General features: G+C 39.8%; 1 protein-coding gene across 2 annotated transcripts; it reads left to right on the top strand.

Moving 5' to 3' along the window:
- Positions 1-24: 24 nt before the first annotated feature.
- LOC141962162 (uncharacterized) lies at positions 25-23916 on the top strand. 2 transcript variants are annotated; one of them, XM_074909873.1, is made up of 8 exons: positions 25-158; positions 11425-11546; positions 12648-12786; positions 13637-13713; positions 15475-15585; positions 19385-19491; positions 20856-20946; positions 22391-23916. In XM_074909873.1, exons 1-8 carry the CDS (start codon positions 62-64, stop codon positions 22505-22507), a joined length of 861 nt encoding a protein of 286 aa, XP_074765974.1. In that variant the 5' UTR covers positions 25-61; the 3' UTR covers positions 22508-23916. The 2 variants fall into 2 exon arrangements, with proteins under 2 accessions (XP_074765974.1, XP_074765973.1); XM_074909872.1 differs by having other exon boundaries at positions 13637-13758.
- Positions 23917-25271: the final 1355 nt, after the last annotated feature.

The raw sequence follows: 25271 nt of genomic DNA, 5'->3' as shown, positions 1-25271 counted from the left end.
CGCGCAGGCGCGGCGCCAGGCCCCGCCCCCGCCAGGCGGCGGCGCCCCCCGCGGCGGCGCGATGGAGCTGGAGGCGGCGCGGCGCGCGGTGCTGGCCGCCGTGCGGGGCACGTGCGCTGCCGACCTGCCCCGCCTGCTGCACTGGATGCGCAACACCAGTAAGCGCAGCCCGGCCCGGGCGCTGCGCTCCGGGAGCCGCTGCCACCGCCCGGCAGCTGGCGGGGCCCCGCGGGCAGGTCCCGATCGCGGGGGAAGGCCCGGGGGGCGTAGCGGGCCTGAACCGCGCCCCACCGGCGTGAGACGCTGCCGGCGCTGCGGCCTGGCTACCCCGTTCCGTAACGGTGCTGGCACCGGGCGGGCGCGTCCCGACCCCCCCGCATGCACCTCCCGGTGCCGGGCCGGCGGGCGGCCTGCGGCCCAGGGATGGTGGCGCGCCAGGCGCGGGGGGGCAGGGGGATGGTGTCCCTCCGCCGCGGGGCTGTGCGCCGAGTGCCTGCGCTCGTTAACGGTCGCCGGGCTGAGGGGAGCCGTGCCCGGGCCGGGGTGATGGGGCCCGCCTAGGCGGGTACCGGCCGGCGGAACCCCCACCCCAGGCCGTCCGTTATGGAGCCGCCCGCCCGGGGCGAGGGTCCTCCCCGGGGCAAGGGGCCTGCGCGGGAGCGGGGCCGGCGGCAGAGCCGCCGTGGGTGGCGGTGCGCGGGGAGGCCTGCAGGCGCGGTGTGGGCAGCCCGCCGGGCGCAGCCCGCCCTCTCCGGCCTTGAGCGGGGATTGCTGTCCCTGAAGCTGTGGGCTGGCCCCGGCCCGCGTCCCTCGGCCGCCGCAGTCGGCGGGCTGGCGGAGCTCGGGTCGCGAGTGCCGAGGCAGGGGCGCAGGCTCGTGGTGGTTGTGCCGCCTGTGCTGCGGAGACGGGCGCTCCCGGCAGAAGAGCGGGGCGGGCAGCGGGGGTGGTAACCTTAAACTACGGCGTGAAACGTCAGAGGTCATACGGAGGTATTCTGCTCCTGGCATAGCTGCAGGTTTTTAGACGTTAGACTTGTTCAGCTTCACACATGTTCGCAGCAGCCTTTCAAAGGATTGAAAAGAGCGGTTTGAGCTAATTTGCAAACGCTGCTTTCCCCACTTAATGTCATAGGTTAATGTAGTTTTCTGTTTGCTTTCTTATTTGTGCCTCAGTATAATTTCACAACGCACAAGCTGTTAATTTGCAACTGAACAAAGAGATGGCATGGAACACCTGAATATAGGCACTGTGCTAAAGCCATAGTCACGTAGTGCCATGTTGATTAAACTGACTAAACTCTGCTTAGTCTGTGGGTATATTTGTGTTTTGCCATTGCAGGTTAAGAATCTCAAAGGCCCCCCCAAACCCTGTGATCCAGCCTGAAGCAGACAATAAGCATCCGTCCTGTTTATTAATCGTTGCCTGCAGGGATGGTAAACCTACTTCCTGGTGATCATTTGTTGGGTGGGAAAAAAATTGTCATACGATAGATTACTTCACTAAGGCGTGCCCTGCTGTGCTAACTCTTCTTGTTCAGGCCCTTTGTTCTAGGATGGAACAAGGATGGAAACATCTTCCTAAGCAAACGCATGGGGACTGTTGCACAAAGACTGGCTGTGACACCTAGTTGTCCAGCTATCCAGGTTCTTAGAATGCAAACTCACTGTTGCCCTGTGGTTTGCAGCTCCCATGGCCACTTGGGTTGAGAGAGGCAGGAGAGATTCCTTCCCTGGCATTGTAGGCTTTCCACTGGCATCATGGGAGAAGGACCAGCTGGGAGGGCAGGGTTCAGCCTCCAACGGCAGCATGCAGCCCTCCCGTCCCAGCAAGTTCTTTGCTAGATGTTACAGAGCGCCTGTGAGTCAGCCTTCACGAGTAGAGCAGAGATGAGGCGACCCAAGACTTGAAGGCTGACGATCAATGGATGTAGTTAGTGTTAATTGTAACTAAACACTGTGTTCTGTCTGTGTGTATATATACTCATATATATGTACACATGTATATGTCTACACATACGTATGTATAGACATAATGGTAGAGCAGTCTGCTATAAGCAATATTTCATCCCTTTTTGAGTCCTTGTCTGGATACAGTAGCATGCTCTGCTTGCTAAATGGTGACTGGGTTACTGTAAATAATCTTGTTAGAAGTGGTTTTCTTCCATCCATTATGCTCTAATTTAAAAATCTCATTGAATTTCATATGCAATCATTCATATTGCTTTTTCACAATGTAAATCATTACAGCTTCCTCTATGCTACATGAGTTTGTGTGGTGTGCATGTATGGCTTTCTCAGCTTACTGACTCCTTTACAAATACAGTTAAGTACAGGGGGAACTTGTGAAACTTGAAAACGCTGAACTCTTTCAGTTAGGAAACATACTGTTTTCTCCACTTTGATTCTATGATTGTGCTTTACCTCTACCATAGGAATTTTTAGCCAATGACATAGTTTTTGTAGACTTGCAAAAATCCTTAGCCAATGAGTAACTTTTAAAATTTTGCCTTTTATGCTATAGCTTCCAAAAATTCTCATAAATAGATAGTTTCTGTGAAAGATGAGTATGCCACAGTTCCTAGCCTTTATTAGATTATGATCTCTCAAATGTTTTTTCTGAATTTTACTGATCTAGAGCCATGCCTAAATCTTTCAGCGAAAGGAAATCTATGTTCTTGCTTCATATTTACTCTTCATAATTACGATACAAGCTAAAGTGTAGATCAGCTTCCAAATTCTGAACTACTTTGTGCTTGGTACATCTGAGCAATCTGTGTCCTTCTATTTTTACATTGTTTGCATCAGTGCTGATTGCTGCTGCCTCACTACCCACATCATCTTAAAACTAACATAATTAGTTTTGTAGTTGCCATTCAATGGCTTTTTAGCTCATACACTGCAAATGAAAGGACAAAGTAGACAGGATACATAAGGCAATCAGGATCAAGCCATTGAAGTAATTAATATAATTTCATCTCAGTATTCTCCTTAACAGACCATCATCAGAATCTTTTTTGTTTTAGGATTCTTATAGTCACTATCGGTGATATTTTATTGTCTCTGTTTACAGCCTTATGCTCTGATAATAATGTATACTAATTTTCTCTTTTTCAGAAGAAAAAATTATTGTTAATGTACTGGCTGGATGCCATTAATTTATTTTCTGAGAAATGAAGTTGTACTTTGGACATCTGCATCTTTGGCATTTCCCTTACATTTTGTGATTGTATTTTACAAAGTGCCAATGCAGTATAAAGTTACAGGTAACCATATTTGTTCCCAGATGTGTCATTTGGGAAATGTGTGACTTAGACTAATTTTATTTTCTGGATTGCCACATTTGTGAGGAAATTTAGAGCCTACAGAATTTGATCTTGTGCTACTGCTTGTAAAAGTTACCAGTTTCTGAATATGTTGATTATGATATTTTAAGTTAAAGTATTACTGATTGCCCAATTTTTGTGCTATCTTGAGGTGCTGCAGAGTCCCCCTCTAACATGTGTAGGTATATGGTAGGGGAGAGGGAATCAGAAAGCTTTGTGCCTATCTGTAAGTACAGATTGTTTCATTGTTAGCCAATTAAGAGATGTTTCATTACCTCTTTGGGCCATTAACCTGTTCATGTTTTTCCACACTGATTTTTCTGCATGGCTGTGTCCTTTTGGTTTATCTACAGTTTTCCTTTTCTTCACCCTGAGTAAGGACTGGAGTAAAAGAGATGTCTCTCTCTTATTGGTTTTATTTTCCTGCAGCACTGAACAGTAAGGAAGCAGAAGCATTTGTCCAGCACATCACATTCCTTTACCCTTTTTGCAGTTTCCCCAGAGCTGCAAATATTTTGGGTGATGTCCCAAACACCAACTCTCTTGATGACACTTCTCTTGGTATTGTTTATCTGAGCTCCTTCTGTGGCTGCATCCTGACAGTAACTTTTACGTGTTTTTTTGGTTTTTTTTCCCCTCAGAATTGTTGTGTTTGAGTAATTATACTGCCCATTATAACACCTGGATAGTGCTGTAAAAATTAATATTGATTGGACAGAGGATAGTGAGTAACTGGTACTGAGGTTTCTGGTGCTGTACCCTGAATACAGCTAAGGAAATTGGGTTTTCTCTATGCAGAGAGAAAACAGTTTTATGGGAGATGCTAAAAACTTACCAGATATCTGTACCGCACAGAAATAAAAGCCTAGTCTTTGGCAATACAGATGTAGGAAAGAAAAAAACCTCTCATGAACAAAAGAAAAAAAGTTGTAGGGTTGAGGGGGGGATAATCTGCATGAAAAAACTGTAAGCAAACAAGGATAGGACAAATGGAAACAAAAATGGCATTCTCACAGACAAGGTGTTTTTCTGTGGTGTGTGGGTTTCCCCCCCCACCTCCTACTGCCGTCCTATTCCTGTTTCTGTCAAGATGTTGAGCTTATAGTTTTACTTCCAGCTGAGGAGGACTGGGCATGATTCCAGTGTTAGCTATAGTCATTTTTTTTTCCTCCCTCGTGCCTCTCTCAAGTGAAGTGTACATGCAGCCTTAGTGTAAAGCCCTACATAAGGTGTTTGCCCTTTAGGATTAGTGTTGTCACAAAGACAGCCATATTTATTAATTTAACTTGGTTAGTGTTTTCTGACTGATGCTGTATGCATGGAATATTGAGAAACTTTTCCATGGAAGAGCCAAGTTACCTTATAATAAAAGCAAGTTATCTAAAGTAAAGACTCTTTATGTATGTGGAACTGAGAGAACATTGAACAGGTTCTCACTCTAATGATTTCTGACTAATCTTCCTTAGTAATTACAGGAATTTAAGTGTACACAGGACACTATTCATTTTCATCTTTGTACAAATACAGAATAAAATAACCAGTCATACTTTCTTTTGGTATTGCAAATGTTAGAAATTTCAAATCTTTACGTATGATGGAGAAAGACATTACTGTTTTAAGGCAGCTGCTTAGCAACACTGCTTTGCTGTTTAGCAAGCAGCCAGCTCTTCCCACACGCTGCAGTGAAATGTACGTCATTTCACGGTGACTTGCATTCCAGCTTTTCTTTTGAGTTAGTGTTAGATCTCAAAGAAAATGAAATAATAAGAGTTGGAAAGAATAACAGGAATCTTTGGTGTCTTAACTGAACTTTTTTATAATATGATGATTAATGCTTTAATATCCTTCTGCAATAACCACGTTCCAGAAGTTCTGGCTAAGAAAACTTGGGTGAAGCCCAAGAGCTAATTCAAACCACTTGGGGAAACCCCCCTGAATATCCCCCTCAGTTGGGTCTCAGCATTTGATGTGTAGCTTCTCTATGAATGTGTGCATGGTCATATACCTTCTTGCTCCTCCATGCCCAAACTCTTAAGAATTTTCAGTAGCAGGAGAGGTTGCATTTGGTAAGAATCGGTGCTGGAGAAGATAAGCAGAACTGGTTAAGCTATCTGTATACCTTAACAGAGATACAAGAATCGGAGCAAGTAAATACAGGAATCCTAATGTCAAGTTTGAGATTGAAGTCACCAAACCACTCTACTTATTGGCAACTAATGAACGCTTTTGTTGTACTTGGAACTTTAATGCAGATTACGAAAGCCTGTCTTTCAGTTCATGTCAGTGAAGCACAGATAAGGTAATAAAAAGACCCTTGATGGTTTTTCATGTACTGTTGTGGAGCCTAAAATAGATTAAAAGATATTTTATTTAGCAGAGTTAAAACTGGCTGTTCTGATACTAGCTTTTAAAATACTTTTCAGTCATGTAACAGTAAAATAAAACAATCTTACAAACTTTTTCAATTCTATGCATTTAATTAGAAACATTTAAATATAAAGCTAAGATTTCAAAGTGATGTACTGGTCTGAATTGCTGATTGTTCATACAGTGATGTATTACTCAAAACAATCATTGAATAATAAACCATTGCAAATCCTCTAAGTAAGTATAAACAACATATAATTGAGGGTTTTTTCTTTTTTTTTTTTTCCTCGTGGATTCACTTTTACTGGGAACAAACCAGTAAAAAGCTTTTTAAGAGGCTGACATAGGATTAAGTCTTGTGACTTGAAAGTTGAGGGCAGTCAGTGCTGTTCAGGCTTTTATGAAGCAGTAAGGGAGGGTTGTCTGACAAAATTAACTTAACCGGACAATGGTGGACGTGCTGCTTTAGTAGTGTTCTGCATATGAAGAAGAAACTTCTCATCATACTCTTATGAACAGACCAAGTTTGTCCAGCTTTTTCTGTTACGTGCTTTATGATCTAGCCGTTATTGTGTTCCCAGACCTGCTAGGTAAAATTATCAGATGATGATTTTCACAAGACAAGAATAGGAAGTTGCATAAGAAAAAACTTGACTCTTTTACAGGAAATGGTCTTCAATGTTTCCTTTCAGTACTATTGTCCTTGCAGGTGGAACGAAGTGTAAGGAGTCTGTTTAAAATAATGAAAGCATGGGTTTCTGCAATGTAACAAGTATAGCATGTAATTTTTGTGTGTGTGTGAAAAAGCAATTTGCTGCAAGTCTTCATATCCAAATTGGTAGGAGTGATTTATCCAAGTAAAATATCCTGTCAGAAAGATCAAAGTCGTGTTGCAGAGCCACATTAACTGGAATGTATTTCTTTATTAAAATTATGCCATACCAAAAATCTTTTCTACTACTCTGTTGTTTGTTAAACTAAGCCGGGATCTTACCTGTAATTTGATGAACTGCCAACTTTGGGAATTGACATTAATTTCCTTTGTTGTGACAAATGGCACTTCTGCAAGAGAGGTTTCCAGAATACTAAGTACTTCTAAGTTGTTAGTTGTTAGTTCTAAGTTAGAAACTTAATAATGGTGTGGAAAACTGGTGACTGTAAAATAGGTATGTGACTTACCTCGTTTAAAATTTAACTTTGAATCTTCTTTCAATCTATGAATGTAAAAGACCTAAAAAAACTAATAAAATAAGCTCTGGTTATATTCCTTTTGGAAAAAGTTGATTACTTTCTACCAATAGCTAAGTATGCTTTGGGATAGAAATAGTATTTAGAGTTCCTGAAAAAGCTGATATACTGAAGTCAGAGATCTCAAATTATTTAGCCAGAAAAGGAGATGGTAAGGTTTTAGAGATGTGAGACATCCTCCTTGACCTGTTCAGTATCATTAAAACACAGTGAATGATAAAATTAACCTTGTATTAAGTACCATGGATGTTAGTACTTGCTTTTTTACTTCTGTGAGCCTGAATATGTATCTAGAATACCATAAGGTGCTTGCTCTTATGGTTGCCTTTGCTAAATCCTTTTCTTTCCACGTGACATGTAATCTTCTGTTGTCATTTGGAAATCATACATTGCTTGTCTTCAGTCATGTATTTCACAGTGACAGGATGTTTAGATGATGGTATAGCGGTGCTCTCTCTTTGGTGTGAGGCTTTGTGATGTTTTCTTAGCTTGTGTTATATTTGCCATAGAAAGGCTGAGCAGCACCGAGGTGTTAATTAGGCTTTTTGCAATGTGTTAGTTAAATTTTATAAATGCCTGTTGAGTAGATCCAGTGGAACCGGTTTTTGAAGTAAAATACAAACACTGTGCACTCAGACTTCCTCCATAAACAAATGACTGTGATTCATCTTACAGTATTTCATGAACTGTACAGTTCTTTCCTGGTTAGTTGTCTGTTCAAGGAACACAGGGGTTGGCTTGCGCACTCTTCATTTCATATATATATATATATATAACAGGCACTAAAATGATACCAAAAATAGTTTTCTATTTCTGTTTCTTCTTTGAAGATCCCTTGTAAGGTGATACTGAGATTCTCAAGAGCGAACAATTTGTTAAAACACAAGGGTGGAGCTGATAAAACTGTACTGGCAGAGGCAGAAATGCATATTTTCATATTTGGCACCTGTGTTCTGTACTTGATGGCAATCTATAAATATTTACATACTGCAAAAGTAAATGAGTTATTGTGGTAGCTGTTGCTGTTTCTTGCTTTGACAGGAATGAGACAACTCTCCACCTCTGAGTTCAGTCACAGACTATACGCGCAAGCGCAGAGCATTGCATGTGCAGCTTTTCCTGAAGCTGCCATTTTGTCATCTTGGAAGGAGTATCTTCAAACCTTCTCTGGTTTTTGTTCCTTCATGCTTATGCTTTACAGTACTAACTGATAGTTGGGAAGGAGCATTTCCATTCATCATTTATTCTTCAGTATTAGTTTTTCAGCAGTTTTTTGTTTGAGCTGCGTATGTGTTGTAAGATTTTCCTTGAGGACCTGTTTCATACAGAGCGTTCACAAGAACTCTTGTGTGTCATACTTTGTTTCCTAAGAAGAGCCCCATGTGAGAGGGCACCATGTAAGGTGGTCAGTGTTGTGACAGCATTGTTCAAATGGAACTGAAGGCAGGGAAGGAGTATTCTGGATTTGAGGAAGATGGGTGTGCTACCTGTCTCCCACTGAAGATATCTCTTTCTCTACTGTAGAGCTGGGACAGTGAATAGTCTAGAGAGCTGTCCACCGCTAGTGTTGGTCAGAAAAGGTCACCCAGGCCATGAGGGAGCAGATCCTATTGATGCACCAGCTCTGGGAGAAAGGGAGCTGAAGTTCTGCATTTGCAGTGTGATGGGGCTGGCTTGGTGGTCTATGAACACTTCCTGCGTTTCATTAAACGCTATATATGAATTTGATACTCTTAACAGGCAGTATAACAGCTGGATGAGCTCTCTTGCATAGTAATAGTATTGTTTTAAAGCATGTGCCAGATGTAGGGGCTTATTGCCCACAGGCGCTGGTCTGTACAGCTGGTAATATCAGCTTTCTACTCTCTATCATTCTGTCTGTAGCACGATTTTTCTCTGTCTTGCTTTCTGAGATGTTATCCACCTCAGCAAACTGGCTCCTTTGCACTCTGAGGGCCTGTTGTGGTGCTGATGGTCCTAGTTAAGCAACAGTTAAATCTCTCCACCTTCCCTTCCTATAATCTCTTCTGTGCTGTGTCACATCCATAGAAACCTTCCCTGAGCTGATCAGAAAAATCAGTCACTGCTGGGATGTTCATAACAAATCTGCAAGTTGTTGGATGGAAGTGAGGTTAACAGGAAATGGGTGCTCATTAGAGGTTTCAAATTAAAATGCTGACAAGCTGGAGCTGCTGCATTGCACCTGTTGTGTTGTTCATCCTGCTGCTGTTGCAGCTGCTGGTCTGTCCATCCTGTGCTCCTCAGTGCAAAGTCTGCATCTTATTAGGAGCTGAGATTCTGGAGAACTTGACTGTGAGCTCTTTGGAACGGCAAATTATCTTCCTGTTGTATAACAACTACCAATGGTATTGTGCCTTTCAGGGCCTTGGAGCATCACTGCTATACATTTAATAAATAATAATCCAAATACACGTTAAGGGAATCCAGATGATTTAAAGTTTCTGCTGCTTACTATGGGGGATTCCAAATTATCTGTTGGAGTCAGTTTTGGGATGTGTTGAAAGAACCATTTACATTTACACTCTGAGAGTGTCTTGCACTAGTGAATGGGGGTTTCTTTGATCATACTGTTCTCACTACAGTGCTTAAGCAAAAAGATTTCAGAAGCATTTCATAGTTAAAAGTAGCTGGTCTCCGTTTCTTATACTAGCCTTAAATTTTCCCACTGTTTCTAGCATTGCCTGTGTTCCACAGGAAAGATTAAGTATATTAGCATGGAGAAACTTACAGCATGTTTTATAGGTTTATTTTGAACCTGCTTGCCATCAAACTTGTGTATACTAATGTTCCCACCTGGGACAGCAATGCTAACAAACATTAACGTTTTTTAAACACTTCTAAAAGCTGTCAGATCTTCTTTTGGTGAGTGATACACAGTCTGTAAAAGTCGTGCTCCCTGACCAACATGGTGGCAGTCTAAATAGAACAAGAAACAAACCAGAAGTGGTGGGGAAGAGAGGACAAACGTGTATTTTTAGACAAGAATCAGTAGATGTGTTGGGTATATTTTTCAGGATTGGGTTGGTGGTTGCTTTTTGGTGTGTGTTTTGTTTCTTTTATGGGTATGTAGTTTTGACCTGAGATGTGCCTTTGTTTAGAACCAGTTCAGTGTCCTCAGAGCAGTGAGATGTCCAGACAAAAAGGAGTTTCATCTAGTCCTTATTTTGAGAAAAACATAATAGAAGAGGAACCGGAGTACAGGCATACAGCAGATTCCGTGCTGAACATCAATTAGGAACATCATACTCTAACATAAAACTAGGCTGTGTAAGCAGGATATTGGTTGTCAGATGTGAAAAGTCTGCTTAGTGCAAATAAACCTTTAGCTGGAGTGATGCGTCTGGTTCTCAATACTGCAAGTCATAGAGGATGAGAGAGTCCAGAAGAACCAAAGGGGAGTGATGAGAATGATCAGATTCCTAGAAAAAATGTAGGGAAGGGCTGGATAAGTGGATCTGGTTTCTTCTAGAAAAGATGACTGATGGGACACATGATAAGTCTTCAAAGAAGTAAAAAGTTGCTATATACAGGAGAAGAACAAACTTTTCTATTTCCATTGTGAGAGGGACAGAGGGTACTGAGTTTAAATTTTGGCAGAGGAAATCTAGATCGGTTAAGAGAAGTATTCCTTTCTAATAGTAAGTGTAGGCAAGCACTGGAATAGAGTGCTAAGGGAGGTTGTAGAGTCTCCAGTATTAACAATCTTTCTTGAATACTTTGGAGAAGTAGTGACACTTATTATTGATTCAGCATTGGAAGAAGAAAGTACTGGTGACTTCCCAAGGTTCCCTCTTGATCTTTTTTCTAGGTGTCTTAAAAAAAAAAAAAAAAAAAAGGCGTTAAAGATTAAAGTAATGCAGGGATATCCTGGGAAAATAGCAAGATTTTACAGGATGGCTTTGCAAAAACGTACTGTTTCACATCTATTCCTATTTTCTTTCACACTTGAAATATTTTGGTGGTTTAAGTCATGTAAAATGTATTGTAAGCTGAACTGTTGAACTGTGCATTATCCCTGATTTTTTTGTAACCACTTTATTAGAAAGATGGTATGTATAAAAAGAAACTTGTATTAAAAAAAAAAAAAAGCAGCTTGCATTCAGGCAAGTATGAGTTTTGTAATTTCTCCAATAGTTCAAAAACATCTTTGATGTTTTTATATCTTAAGCTGAAACAGTATCACTTTGGTGGCAGCCCAGACTATCATATGTGAGTTATAAGTTTATAAATATGAAAATAATTTGAGATTTCAAAAAAGCGCTGTGTTTATTTTAAGTGGCAAAGTTGTTACAATCCAAATCTGTCATTGGCTGGAAAAACTAACAAAGGCTGAAAATGCTTTTCAAATAAATGCCTTATCCATCTGGTATTGTTTATGTCTCGCAACTGTATTGTACTGGTCATCACTTAGTCCACATGATCTACATATGATTGTTGAGGGGTTTTTGTTTGTCTTGATTTATAGATGACTTTGATGAGCTTGTGGTGAGTAACAATGATGTTGTGCTCAAAAATATCGCTGAAGATTTGCGGAATCGTTTACCCATCGAGGCAATGTTTAATTCAGAACATCAAGCTGTTCAGAAAGTAAGCTACTTCTTATGGTCTTTTGCTGAACCACATAATTTATTCGGGGACTGTGGTGATCTCAGTTTTAGCAGTAGTTCATAATAGAGGATGAGCACTGGATCGAGGTATAGGAAATCTCAGTTTGGTTCCTAGGTGTGTTGCTGCATGATTGTGTGACTCCAGGAAAGTTGCTTCATAGTTCTTAATACTTTCATCATAAGTTACTTGGCATAGCTTTCATTCTGTGTGGTATGGAACTTGTCACAGTGATTCTTTAGTGCTAGCTCCATAATAGACTCTAACAGCCCCCTTAAAGAAAACAGAAATACAGGGCCAGTGTTTCACTGTTGCCATAATGTGGGCAGCCCAGAAATGATTCCAGCTCTTTTCAGATTCTGATGGTTTGGAAAGAGGTGGGCTGCGAGTCCTGTGGGAGGGGAGAGCACCTTTTCTACTTGGGCTGTCAGTATAGGTGGAAAGTTAATGCATTTCCCAGAAGAGTGGTTTGTGGCTCTTAAATGGGAAAAGTGGATTGGCCACATGCAGTGAGCCTGGGAGAGGGAGGAAAGAGGAGTAGGAGGATGAAGATTATACCCCTTGAAATGATGAGAATGCAAGCATCCCAACTGGTATGCTTTTGATTGAAAATGACACCCGTGTTAATAATCAGGGGTGTTTCTAGATTGAGGCATAAGGCATGAAGATGAAGATATTCAGATAGTTGAAGCTGAGAAGCAAAATTGCCCTTTTTCCTAAATGTAAGTTACATTCTCTTCATTAAAGTGGAAGAGAAAAAGCTTCCTTTACCTTGTACCTCTTCTGTAGCCAAGCAAGCACTAAGGAGACAAAATTCGCAGCAGGTCTCCTACTCAACAGTCAAAATCAGCTTGCTTTCCTTTGTCAACTTCCACTTACTGGTTATTTCAGTGGAATTTGATGATGCAGATTACATGCAGGATTTCTGTAGTTTACTTTTGATTTATAACTTTTGAATAGGAAAGAACTTGGATCTCAGGGATTTGGGGAAAGGTAGGATGGTGGGACAATTAACTGTGTAACAGTGTAAGTGAAATGAGGAGACTTGATTATGCCTTTCTTAGGTTTTGTTCCTCTTCTCAGATACACCAGCATCCACTGCCCATGATTCATGTTGATGCATTCCTTTATGATGATGATTTTGTTGATTCATTGTGTGAGGAGGGGAAAATGAGTAGGAGCTACTGCACAGAGTGTGGCTCATACAAGACTGCATCTTTAGGTAAGTGCTCTTTTGGGAACATGAGAAACAAATTCAGTTTAACTAAACTGGTTCGTGCAGTGACTCAGCTGGACAACACAACATCCAGCTGATGGAGGACTTAGTCCAGACTGGTGCAATACACAGGCCAGAATTATTTCCCATAGCCACTGGAAGGAGACTCCTACACACGTAAGTTGAAATAATTTGCAGTGTATGAGTGACACTAATTGCCCACAGATACTGGGCACAGAAGAGGCCACTGTACCACTGAAAAGGAAGATGCAAGAGGAAGACAATACTGTAGGAGTCCATGCAGTATCCTCAGTCCCCTCTTGCTTGCTGAAAAGCAGTAGAAAGCACCATCTATCTTAAAGCTTATGTGTAGTGTGGTACAGACCAGTTGTATAATGGCTGTTGCCAGTATAGCACAGGCATTGAAGGAGAAATGGTTTATATGGAGAACATTCTCTGACTTAAAACCTTGGAGTTGAAAAGTTATTAATATGTCTCCCCATAAAAAGATTTGCATGAATTGTATTAAGCCTTAGGTACCATGTTTCCTTTTTCACTTAAACAATTCCAAATTACTTTGTTTTGTATAATATATGTCAGAAAAAGTTTATTCAGTTTCATGAAGGATTTCAAAATTCTCCATGTAAGGGAAGTAATCCCCAGACTCAGGACAGAATGCGTGGTAGGCTACCTTCAGTCTGCAAATCCTGGTTTTCCAGGGTCCCCAACACTAGTTCAGGCAGGAAGCCATATAGGTTTTCAGTGATGATAACTCTTCAGATTAATATTTCATTGGTTAATAACACAGTAGTTAGTACTGCCCACCCAACACCTTTGTTTTGTTCTTATTTCCCAGAGTTTATTTCGCATTCCTTTTCCCTCATGGAACTGAAGTTTCTTTATCAACATGTACTGCCTGACCTGACAGGAAAGGTAGTGGTTGACGTTGGCTCCAGGCTTGGTGCAGTGCTATTTGCGGTAACTTCCAGCACAGGAATTCATATTTTATTACTGTGACAAACATTTTCCCTTTTTCCTGACTGCCTACTCTCTTTACTTCATCTTGGACGGGTCATTCTGAGAGGCACCTCTGATTTGACTCTCTGAACAGTATAAGGTGCTGTTTACTAGAAATTTCAGTTCTTGTTCTGTTCCTCACAAGAGGGAATTCAAATGATCTTGCTTATGGAGAGGAAAAGTCTGTTGTCCAACAGAGTAGCATATTGCTGTCACACATGCTGCTCTTTTCCTAGTTCCTGCTCTGTCTCCTTCATAAGTTTGTCCTCTATGTCTTGACCATGTCTATATATAGATTAGTTATGTTAAATTTTTTTATGAAGCTGACAAACTGTTAAATTATACAAAGGAAGACTTTGATATGAATTTGTCTCCAAAAACATATTGTCCTGCTCTGCGTTTTTAAATGCACATAAAATCCTTCATCGAGAAACTTGAGTGCAATTTTGATTGCTTTTGGCATGACTGGTGCAACATATGGCCAACAGCAATGCAAAACACACATTACGACTTTCTTACAAAAGTCAATGGCTGTTTAGGGCTCAATCTTGGAAACACTTGAGCATGTAATTTTACTCATCTGAATAATCTAATTTTGGGACTACTCAAATGAGGAAAGTTACTCCCCTTTGTAACTATTTGCAGCATTGGGTCCTTAAATGGTAACACTTTTGCTAGCCTGAATTTGTTTTGAAGTACTTAAATGCTTGTGTTGTTATAGTGGGAAGATGATCTCCACTAAAGCAAGGGAAACATTTTTTAAAAAAGCGTTCTCCTTTTTAATCACATTCTTGGCTTGTATTGGAGGAGGAGTGACTTCACCTTCACAGGTTGCTTTTCTGCTCTCTGATTGAACGGTTTCAGAAAACATTAATAGTTAGATTGTAGTACATAGTTATCTCAAATATTCTGTAACTTTAGCATTTTTTGTTTGCCATTGTTGGCAAAGTGTAATTATGGTGTTCAGTGGAGGCAATGGCACTTAATGCAATCTCTTCATTAGGGCCCTGTAGACTCTGTTTTTTGGTGTTGTGTTGGGTTTTTTTTCCTGACATCTCCAACAACTTTCCAAAATCTCAGTCCAAACTGAACCATTATTTTAGGCTTATTATTGAGGGATAATTTATCTTTTCTCATATGTACCTCTATGAAGCACCTGAAAATAGCAGTAATACAACACTTAAAGGTGCTGACAAAGACTCTGTACCAAAATATCCCATTGATACGTTGCTGTCCATTTTCACTCACTTTGCCTATGTGTATATTGTGGGTTTTTGTTACTTCACTTGCTATTTTCTTCTTCCATTCTCCCAAGAAACAAAAATGTGCAGAGTCTTTTCCTTTCACACTATTTTTGTAACTTGGTTTGTACTGCTTTTTTCCTTCTTAGACCATTTCCCATCTGTTTTGCAATTGAAGTGAAGTTGGAGCTTTCCTTTTTATTTTGACGTGTCATTTTGGATCTCTTAATAAAACTCGTGAGACGTAAGTGGGAATTGCCAAATCAGGGACTTAGCTCTGAAAAACATGTCACATCCACTAAAAGACATTTCTCAACTTGCTGTTTAAAAATGCTTTCTTAATCTTAACCTGTATTCTACTTTTTCCATTTTAATTGAAATTTCTGAACTCGTTTTAAAGGCATCACAGTTACTAAATTTCCTTTTCCTAACATAGGGTTATCTTTATAGCTCAGCAGCCCAACTGTGTGGAGTAGAAATGAATGCAGACTTTTGCCAGTTGCAAGAAACAATGATTACAAAATACCAGTTCATTGACAGAATAAAGGTAACTAAATATATGGTTTAGTGTATGTATTTTTAACCACTGTGTACTAAGTATCCTGTTTATGTGAGTGGCTGGTAAATGCACATTCTGAGAAGAAGTTTTTCCTTTTGCTTGTTTTGGTCCTAAATAAAGGCTGTGCATTAGATAAAAAATCTCAGAGAGACGGAGAGAAATTGACAAAATATGAGAACCTGTTGAGTGACTTAGCCTTTTTCTGAATGGGCTTACCTACTGGCTCACACAAAACAGATACATCTTAGCTGTTTCTCCCAGTGAAATCAATGACATTACTACCACTCGGTGAAACTGAGTGTATAAAGTGTTTCTGTCATGAATAACAAAAGTAAATGTCTGTGTTTCATTAATTTTAGCAGAAAGCTGTTAGTAGGATTTGCAGATTTGCATCTAAGAACACCTAAAGGACTTATGGCTACTGGTATTTCCTTGGAATGTTAGTGCTTGTGTACCTTGCACAAACAAAATTGGTTTCAAAGAATATGATATCATTATGAGAACCATTTCCCTAATACCATTACGTGATGAGACTGAAAGGGCATTTAGGAACTCTGTTAATTCAGTGGAGCTGGTGATCTATATGCATACTTTTCAGCCTTGTATATTCTATATTATAAGCCTTTTTGTTTTTCCTTCACACCTTGGAATTCTGCTGAAGTATTAATTTCAGAGCATAAAGATAAGAATACATTTTCAAAGCAGTGCCTGAGGACTTAGCTATTTGAGTATCATTAGATGCTGATTTAGTCATGTGACTCCTGTTATCACACTTCTTTGAACATTTCGATCTTAGATTTTTATTTCACCCCCAAATGAATCCTCTCTAGAGGTACACAGCAGCTTGAAAAATAGTCAGAATCCTGTTGATTTATGACACAAATTTGAAAATTTTTAAAGAGACCCTTCTTAAATAACAATTGTTTTTTCAAGATATTGTGAATTTTTATTACAGCATGTTCCCAAAGGACAGCAGAGTAGAATGGTATCTTCAGTGGCTAAATCCCTTAAGTGAACCTTGTGTTTCTTTGGTCAACATTTGGTCAATTAAAGTACATAGAAAGTTGCTCAGCATCTTTTGCCATTTGAGCAAACACTTAGATGCTGGGAGGAAATTAAACAGTTCAACAGATCTAAGGAAATTTGAGACCTCAATTCAGAAATTGCCTGTAGTCATGAAAGTCTTGGTGTGTATTCCACTGGGCAACAGGGCAGTTTTAAAATCAGTTGCTGCCTCCTCTGTTACGCCAGCACGCAGCCAAGTGGGTCAGGGAACTGGTCCTGAAAAAGAACCCAGAAAAAAAAGCAGTGTTTTGGTTGGAGCAATACCTGGGTCTGGCTCATGGCACAGCCACACATGCTTATGTGTCCCCACAGTCCCCAATAGGAATGAGGATGTGTTTGGGAAAAATGGGTTACTTCAGTCAGCATGATTGCCTACTCTGTAAATGCAGACTAATTTTAAATTAAGGTTTAAATGTTATTCAGGTGAAGAAAACATCAACATATGTCCAGTTTCCCAAGCAGTTTTAGCATCTTTATGAATTGAGGTTTACAGTATTAGGACTGCCATCAGTAGGGCATTAAGAAAATTTAGTGCTGATCATGATTCTTATGCTGCAAGAAGTCCACTGGTGGAGCAGTCCCCCAGTCACTTGTGTTTGGATTAAAGGACTGCTGCTCAGGTTTTTTGTACAGAAATCCTGTGGTTTTGTTATTTTTGCCCCTTGAAAATAAGACCATAAAGTAAAATGTTTCCTTAGCCTTAGAAACAGTGATCCAAATCCCACTTAAGTCTAGGTCAGTCTGGGTTCTGATCCATGAGTTCTGGCAGATCTAGCTGAGACATCTTTTGCCCCTAGCTGTCTATCTTGCCCCACTGCAGGAGGCTGTTGCCTAGGTAACAGGGCAGCAGTCAAGCCTGTATCCATGATATCTCTACTACCCCAGTTTACAGCCTTTCATTTTAATCTACAGGTAGCAGTGGCATTATGCAGAGAACATGAGTTGACAGCCAGGACTGCTGATGGTGGCCTGAGTGGTCTGTCTTCTTTCTGCTGCCTGAATGCTTAAACTACTTCTTAATCAGCTCCTGTACTGCTGTAGTTTGCAGTGCACTGTTTTAAGATAAATTGTCGCCAATCTTAATTGTTAGATTGGCTAAAAAGCTCTAACATTCACGATCTAGTGGATAAATAGTTCAGATGTCCACACACTAGAGGTGAAAGCAGACAGTTAACCAGTCATTCTGACAACTAAACTGCCCCTATTTCCCAGTGAGATAGAACCTTCAAACACTAACCTGGCAGTTCTGGGTAAGGTACAAGAACACAGTTGCTTCCTTCCCACTCACTACAGGCAGTGATGAACAACTTGCCATGGTAATGTGTTTTAGGAGATATAGCTGTCTGTTTTACTGATAGCTCTCAAAGATGAAATGCTGTGATGCCTGATTTTTTATGAACAGTAGAGTTTTGTTTCCTTTATTACTGATATTGAAGTATTTGGCTATAATTGCAATTGCATATAATGCATTCTGATAGCCTGAACCAGTCATAAACTGTGGCAATTCATCATCTTTTCTGCCCTTGAACCCTTACAAGTTGCACGGTTGGTTCCTCTCTCAATCAGAACAGCATGCTTTGCATGTTCATTGCGAGGAGGAATACATAATTTACCTTCCAAGTATTGATACACTGCTAAGTGGGCAAAACATTTGTCAGCAGGTAAGTGTTTTTAATGTTCTATACTAACATTCAGCTTTCCTGTCAGAATTAAGAATTCCTTTTTACATCTGTCCAATATTGGAAGGATTTGACAAAATGTGAAATGTTGAATACATCAAGTTAGTATATTCCCAGCACAACCTAGTAATAGGTCACATAGGAAAGAAAAGTTGTTCAGGTTTTCTGTCCATTCTTAACATATGGGAATGCACTTTCCAAAAAATTTGTGGAATGCAAGTAATACTCAGATTGGTTTTCTCTTGCTCATTCCTTCAAAAGATGTTCCAATTTACGTTTCTCCTCACATTTGGGATGTGACGCATGTCTCCATGTTTAAGAGAAAATCAAACACATCTTGTCAGAGTATTAATGAACATCCATGTTCTCCTGTCACTATAATCTCACCTGTTTGAAAACGACATGATGTGCTAATATCCTTTTTGGTAGGTGAAGGTAGATGAAATCAGACCAGCTCCTATGCTGACTGGGGAGGAAGTTGTTTAGTAAAGTAAGGCACTTGCTGTCCTCCAGTACCACTGAGCATCCTGCCTTTCCAGAATTCCCAGTCCCGATATATGTCCTGAGAATTCAGCTGTCAGAACTGGGTTTGTAGTGTCATTTCTAGCTGTAATCCTTTAGTAACTCACTGAGCCTGTGAGATGCATTTTAATATCCTCAAAAAAGCTTTAGCTAGCTTACTCCTTTCCTGAAAACGATGAGCATTTGTGATAAAATGGCTATTCCGTTTCACTTACCTATCTCTTTTATAGTGCACAATGTTCTAGACCAAAAGTCAGATGTAGTTTATTTCACTTAATGTAACACATCAAGTATTTTAATTAGAGGAGATAAATCTGATTTTTATTTTTTCATTTTTTTAAAGCTTATTCTGGGTGTTTACTTCAGTTTTATCTATATGAAGCCAGTGAAACACCAAGTTTTGTGACTGGTTCAAAATGGTGGTAGCAGGTGCTCTATTAGGTTGACAGGCTTCATGGGTACTCAAAGGCTGTATTTCTCTCTTAAATTAATTTATGCCTCGTGAAATTTTTCTCTTTCAGGTGGTTCATGCAGACATCTGTACTCAGGCTTCACTTCTTCAGAAAGCTGATGTTGTTGTAATGAATAATGTCTTTGAATATTTTCTTGACAGACAGGAACAGGCCAGGTAAGCTATGTGTCCAAACAAGTTATCTATTTCTTTGGCAAGGTGTGTATAACCTTGTGAGTTATGGTAAACCTTAAGGTTGTGCCTTTTGAAGTCACATACATAAATTACATAAGGAAATTGTTTTAAACTGCCTATACTTGATTGTTATACTACCTTCTAAGGTGTTAAGACAGTTGTTTATTATTAACCCCCCTAAACACTGCTGCCTTGTTTACCCAAACCTTGCACTGATCTGTTAAAGTAGTATCTTGCTGTTAAAGGATCTGAAATTACTCTTATCAGTATAAAGCTTAATCTTCAGAGAGAGAACAGATCACTGACTCATGGATGTCAGAGCTTTAATACAGATGCACTGCAAAATATGGTTATTAATGGTATTTCTAATATATCTTCATAAGGATGTGATAGCAAACAAATGCGTGGCTAAGGTTCTTCTCTTTCAGGTACAAGACACTCACAAGATCAGCTTTTGCTAATCCAACAGTATCAGTTTAAAATGTAAATAACTTTACTGTCCAAAGATACTGTGCCTTTAGAATGGGCAGTCAAAAAGAAAGGGTGCCTGTGTCTCTGCCATCCCAGCCAACAGTCTGACATTCGCTAGCAGTTTCAGCTAAGGCTTGTCCTGCTGCCGTTGATACCAGCAGTGATGTTAACCAGAGAGGCACAGAGTAGATGAGTGAAGGGTGGTGGGTGTTTCAAATTGCCAGAAGATTTGTTTCCAGGCACATGACCGAGAATTCATTTGATTCTTCAAGAACTCAGGGATAGATGTGCATTAGTACCATGAAGACAAATGATGTTTGAAGAATGCTGGAAATTAATTCTTTTTAGTCTGAGTTGCTGTGCTGTGAGAAATGATCTGACTTGCAAAATCAGAAAAAAAGAAATGCTGGGGGCTATATTTAAATACTTCAATTGCTTATGTCTTAAGAGAAGCATTTTGTCACGACTGCAAAGTATGTATGTAAAGAGCAGCTTGTTGTTAAGCTTAATAAAGCAGTGCGCTGAAGAGACTGGATTTTCTTCAAAAGTTCAAAAGGACCAAATGTCAGTGTTTAATTCTAGTCCACAGTGAAGGTGTTGACAGTACAGAATGACATGCATGTATGTATCAGAGTTTAAAAGTTACAAAATGTAACACTGTAAGACCATGTATTCCCTCTGTTTTTAATATGAAGCTTGACTTTGTTAATACAAAGATACTTGCTTAGATATTAATAGTGACTAATAAGCACGTATAGCAAGTCTTTAAGCTTATTCTACCTCTGGCCACTAAACTGTAAAAGTGTTAGATTTATTTTATATCAAATATCATTTTTTTCCTAAAAATCAGTGACCTACTTTTCAATATGTTTCAGAGCTTGGGAATTTATTGCTTGTAATGTAAGGAAAAGAGGGTCCTTGTTAGTGACGGTTCCGAGCCTTAAAGAATCACTTTCGAAGCTCCAGGTAAGTTCCCTCAGACAGTTTTAGCCAACACATTTTGTCATTTTCTACGAAAGTGGCAGTTCTGTAGTTGAGGTTAGCTGCTTGCCAGTATTGCTGTGAGGAAGGGTATGTCATTCTCTGCATAGATTAAAAGATGTAGGACTGTGGATTTCTGGGTTGACCACCAACACGTCTTCCTGTTCTCTATTTATTTCCACCAGTAAAATGGAAATCCCTGCCTATATCAATAGGTTGCATGAATCATTGTATTATCGTGTGTATTGTTAACAATACCTTAGCTGTGAGGTTAAACAAAACCACAAAATGTTAGCAAAGCCATATTATGATGTGAGTAAGTTTTGTGATAATCATACCCACTTCCATCAGACTTCTTCCAAATATAGGGGTAGAACCTCAGAAGTACAAATGTATTTATAAACTTCTAGAGGCAAAACCTTTAAATGTTTTCTCCGTTTAGCTCTACATTTGCACATTGCCTTGAAACATGACAAACTGTTTTAAGCCAGTGGGAGAAAGTGACATATTAAAGAAGGACCATCCCTGAGGGTAGTCTGTTCTTCTGACCTGCTGTCAGCATAGAAAATGACTCAAAATATGCCAGTATGAGCTGTTAGAAGTACAGATTAGGAAGAGATGTGGTCTCCCAGCTAGCCAAGTGATTACCATCAGGTATCTTGGATCAGTGACATAGCTTTAAATTGCAGTTGGAAACAAACACGACAACAGTGCAACTTACGTTGAATGCCCAGCATGGCTGCTGCTGTTCCCTGAGTAGTAACCACTTCTGATGGACTAGTCGGTTAGTTAGTTAGTTATCCACTTCTGTTCTCTGTCCACTCTGCCATAGGTCGTTGGTAGATTACAGTTGTTACGTGTATGATGCCTTGACAAATTATGTGGTCTGACTTTAGCAAGGAAACAAAATGCTGATCATACATGACAAGGTTATTTATAAAGTGTCTTGCTCACCACAGTAGTCTGCTTTAGAGAAATTGAATCACTGGTTGCCTGTATGCTGATGGGTGAAATGGATCCTCAGCCGCAGGAACAGCAATGGTGTCATTTGACCTTTTCTTGGAGCAGGCAGTAGTTACACAGCAACTGAGAAGCACTTTGTAGCCTTAATACAATACTCCCTGGGTGTAGAACAAGAAAGTACCTGTGATTCTTCCATGGTACAGTTAGCAAATGCATACGGAGAAGCAGCTGTAACATGCTAGCAAAATGTCTAGACTGTTGACTGAGATACTTTAAAAAAGTTATCTTTATTCTCTCCTATTTAAGTTAAATGGCATTCCCAGAAATTAATTTATTATTGCCACATAATTTAGAATGACTAATCTTTCTTGTTATGTCTTGCCTTCTTAATGTTGTGCTGACCTTGAAAATTCTGCTACGTTTCTCAACATTGTGTTGATTTAAGGGTCTGTTTTCATTGTTTCAGACAAATATACAGCTCAGTCAATGGGTCGAAGAGATGCAGCTAAACTATGATGTGTATATGGAAAAGGATGTTGACAGAGAAGCACTTGAACAAATACATTTATACAAGATTCTTTAGTACCTGGAAAAATGTACTAGTATCCTTGTAATATATGTTTTGGATCTAAAATGAATTTGGATTGATTTGTGTGAATAAATCAGGTCAGAATTCTTATTGTGATTAATCTGAGTCATGTCTGTGGTTTGTAATGAAAAAGAGTCTTTTGAAACACATTTTCTTATGGAGGCATTCTGTCTCAACAGAGTATACTGACTTAACTAGAGATATCCTTATGGTTGAGTTTTAGCAGAAATGTTAGAAAGCGTGGCTACATGCTGATGCTAAAAGAATTTTTGCTTACTAGCATTGTTCACTGCTTAATGTTTGCTAAATATATCAAAACGAAGAACAGGGATCATTATTAATGTGAATGATGAATGCATTTAGCATAAAGTTACTGAAAAGCTGCAGTACATCAGAGTTTGCTGTTTTGTTTTGGAATTAGGCCATTTATTATTATCAGTAATAATATTTACTATGAAGAGTATTATCTTTAATGTTCCTTCTATGGAGTTTGTAGATTTTCTTTCCAGGCCCTGCTTGATAACCAGAGCATCTACTGGCATCAGTTATGGGAAGCAAATCCTTCTGTTTAGTTAGTTGTCCTTAAGGTGGCTATTAATGTGAAATACTGAAAGACACAGAGGAGCTGTTGAGAATTAATACAGCAGACCTGGGACAACAGTACTCTGTTCCACTTCCTGCACTTCTGCTGGGGATGATCGGAAGTGTAATAAGGGGTTAAGAAGCTGAAAATTCTGAACAGGTGTCACGGCTTAGCGGAGGCTTGGTGGTGGCGTAAAACATTGGAAATTCGTAACAGAGCCTCCTCAGAGAGAAAAGATCCACATACGCCCACCACATTTATATTTAGATTTTACGTTCTAAGGATGTGAAGCTTTTAGTCAGCTGAAGAATGTTTCGGGTTTTAGCAAACATTAACAATCCAAGTGGAAAAATATTAACTTCAGGAGTTTTGGACTAAGCGCGTTGTGAATTTAGAAGCACTGTTAGTATCTAAAAGTTTGCTACACAACACATCTAGTGAAAATGGGAAGACTTTAAATTGGATTTCAGTCTTCAAATGATTTACAGTTCAGTGAACTTGGTAATATATGCTCTAAGCAAAAAAGGAGCAGTGGCCATTAGGCACTCAGTAGCACTGTAAGTAAATGGTACTGTAGAAAGGATAGTGAGTTTTAAGAAGTGTTGTTTTTCATGGTCTGAAGTGGAGGAGGATGTTTTAACTTGAGTGATACTGAACCACTGCCCAAATACTGTGTTGAATCTATTTATGTATTTAAAAATGAACAAAGATGGAAAGCTTTTCTTAAAATGTTTATTTTATTAAAGTACACTAACTTGACTTTTGATTACTTAGTCAATGAGATAAATGCCCCTAGAAAGGGAACCGAGGAAGAGGCTAAGCAACGGGGTGAAGGTAATGTAAGGCTAATACATCTAACAAGGAGAGAATAGAAAATGAGAAAAGAAATGCATGTGCAATTCAGAATGAGGAAATGAGCACTATCATAATCAGTACAGTACACTGGAAGCTGTGACTGAATTTGGAGTATATAAATAGGCTGCTATAAAAGGAAAACTGGCTGGGTCTTAAAAAGCTACTTCATAACCCTACTATCATGTGAGAAGAAAACACTGTGTCAGAACGTTGCTTACTACTTCCAGAGGTCCTGCAAGATCTTTCAAATCAATTGTCAGGACTTTTGGCTCACGATACTGGGTGTAATCTGTGCCCTGCACCTTGCTTTGGTAATACAGGAACTATAGCTTTCATTGCAGTTGTTTCCCCTCTTCATGCTGAGTCTTCAAATACTTTTTTTGGGTGTTGATCTCAGATTAAAAAAATTTCAATAGACTGGAGCAGATCACCAGCAGTATTAGTGACATCTGTATCCTCTGACTCTGGAAATAGCATGCACGCATCTGGAGCTCATATGCAACAGAGGGTGCAACAGAAAAGCTCCCCCCTCTCTTTTTTAGACATTAGGAGAAACTAAAGAGGTGCATTCAAGCTGCTGAAACTTGTCTTCCTCTCCTGCCCTTAACAGATCCTCGATTTAAACCCACACTGCAACGTGTTCACAGAGAGGAGGTGATGGTAATTCAGTTTGGTTTTGTTAAACTGATACTCACGAGATACTCCTCTCTCCCTTTAGACATCTCTTCCTAACATAGCTTCATCGGGCTGGAGATCATAGAGTCATTCTTATAGATGCTATGAGCTGCTTAACACATCTCTTGAAGAACTAGAAACAACTAGGGTGTGAAAGAAGGTATTAATTGAATTTGTTCCTTTTCCAGTTTAGCTTTTGTTATCTGTCCCCTTTTAGTCCTGTTACAGGTTGCCACACAGAAGGGGAGCAAAAATAAGCTGTGAGTAACTTTGCAAAACCCTGTGTGAAAGTGGGCAAATGTCCTCCCTGTATACACTCAGAAGGCCTTGGACATCAGCTGAAAATCTCCTGAGAGTGCGTGTATTGCCTCAACTCAGGCTGTTCTTGTTTGGCTTGAGGAAGCTGCCAGGGGTATAGCCAGCGTGCCGAGTCCTTGTTCTCAGTTCTGCTACTGCTGTATTGTGGAGTATTTGACAAATGATTGAACTTTTCTCTGCCTCTGTGTCTACAGTGACAATGGGAATAATAAATCTGAAATCAGAGCAAGGTTGTGAATAAATTGAAGAGCAATTGCTTTGAGATTGTCATATAAAAACTGCTGAACAGCCAAGCTGTTCTTTGTAAACTGACCTACTTTAAAAGAC

The sequence above is a fragment of the Athene noctua genome, chromosome 6 (assembly GCF_965140245.1).
Source record: "Athene noctua chromosome 6, bAthNoc1.hap1.1, whole genome shotgun sequence".
NCBI classification, from domain to species: domain Eukaryota; kingdom Metazoa; phylum Chordata; class Aves; order Strigiformes; family Strigidae; genus Athene; species Athene noctua.
The sequence above is the reverse complement of the archived record's forward strand: the minus strand, read 5'-3'. Positions and strand labels throughout refer to the sequence as shown.

Coding starts and splice junctions, on each gene's coding strand:
- LOC141962162 (XM_074909872.1), top strand. CDS start 62: ATGGAGCTGGAGGCGGCGCGGCGCGCGGTGCTGGCCGCCGTGCGGGGC. Junction 15,586..19,384: donor AGTTCATTGACAGAATAAAG/GTAACTAAATAT, acceptor TTTCTCTTTCAG/GTGGTTCATGCAGACATCTG. Junction 19,492..20,855: donor GACAGACAGGAACAGGCCAG/GTAAGCTATGTG, acceptor AATATGTTTCAG/AGCTTGGGAATTTATTGCTT.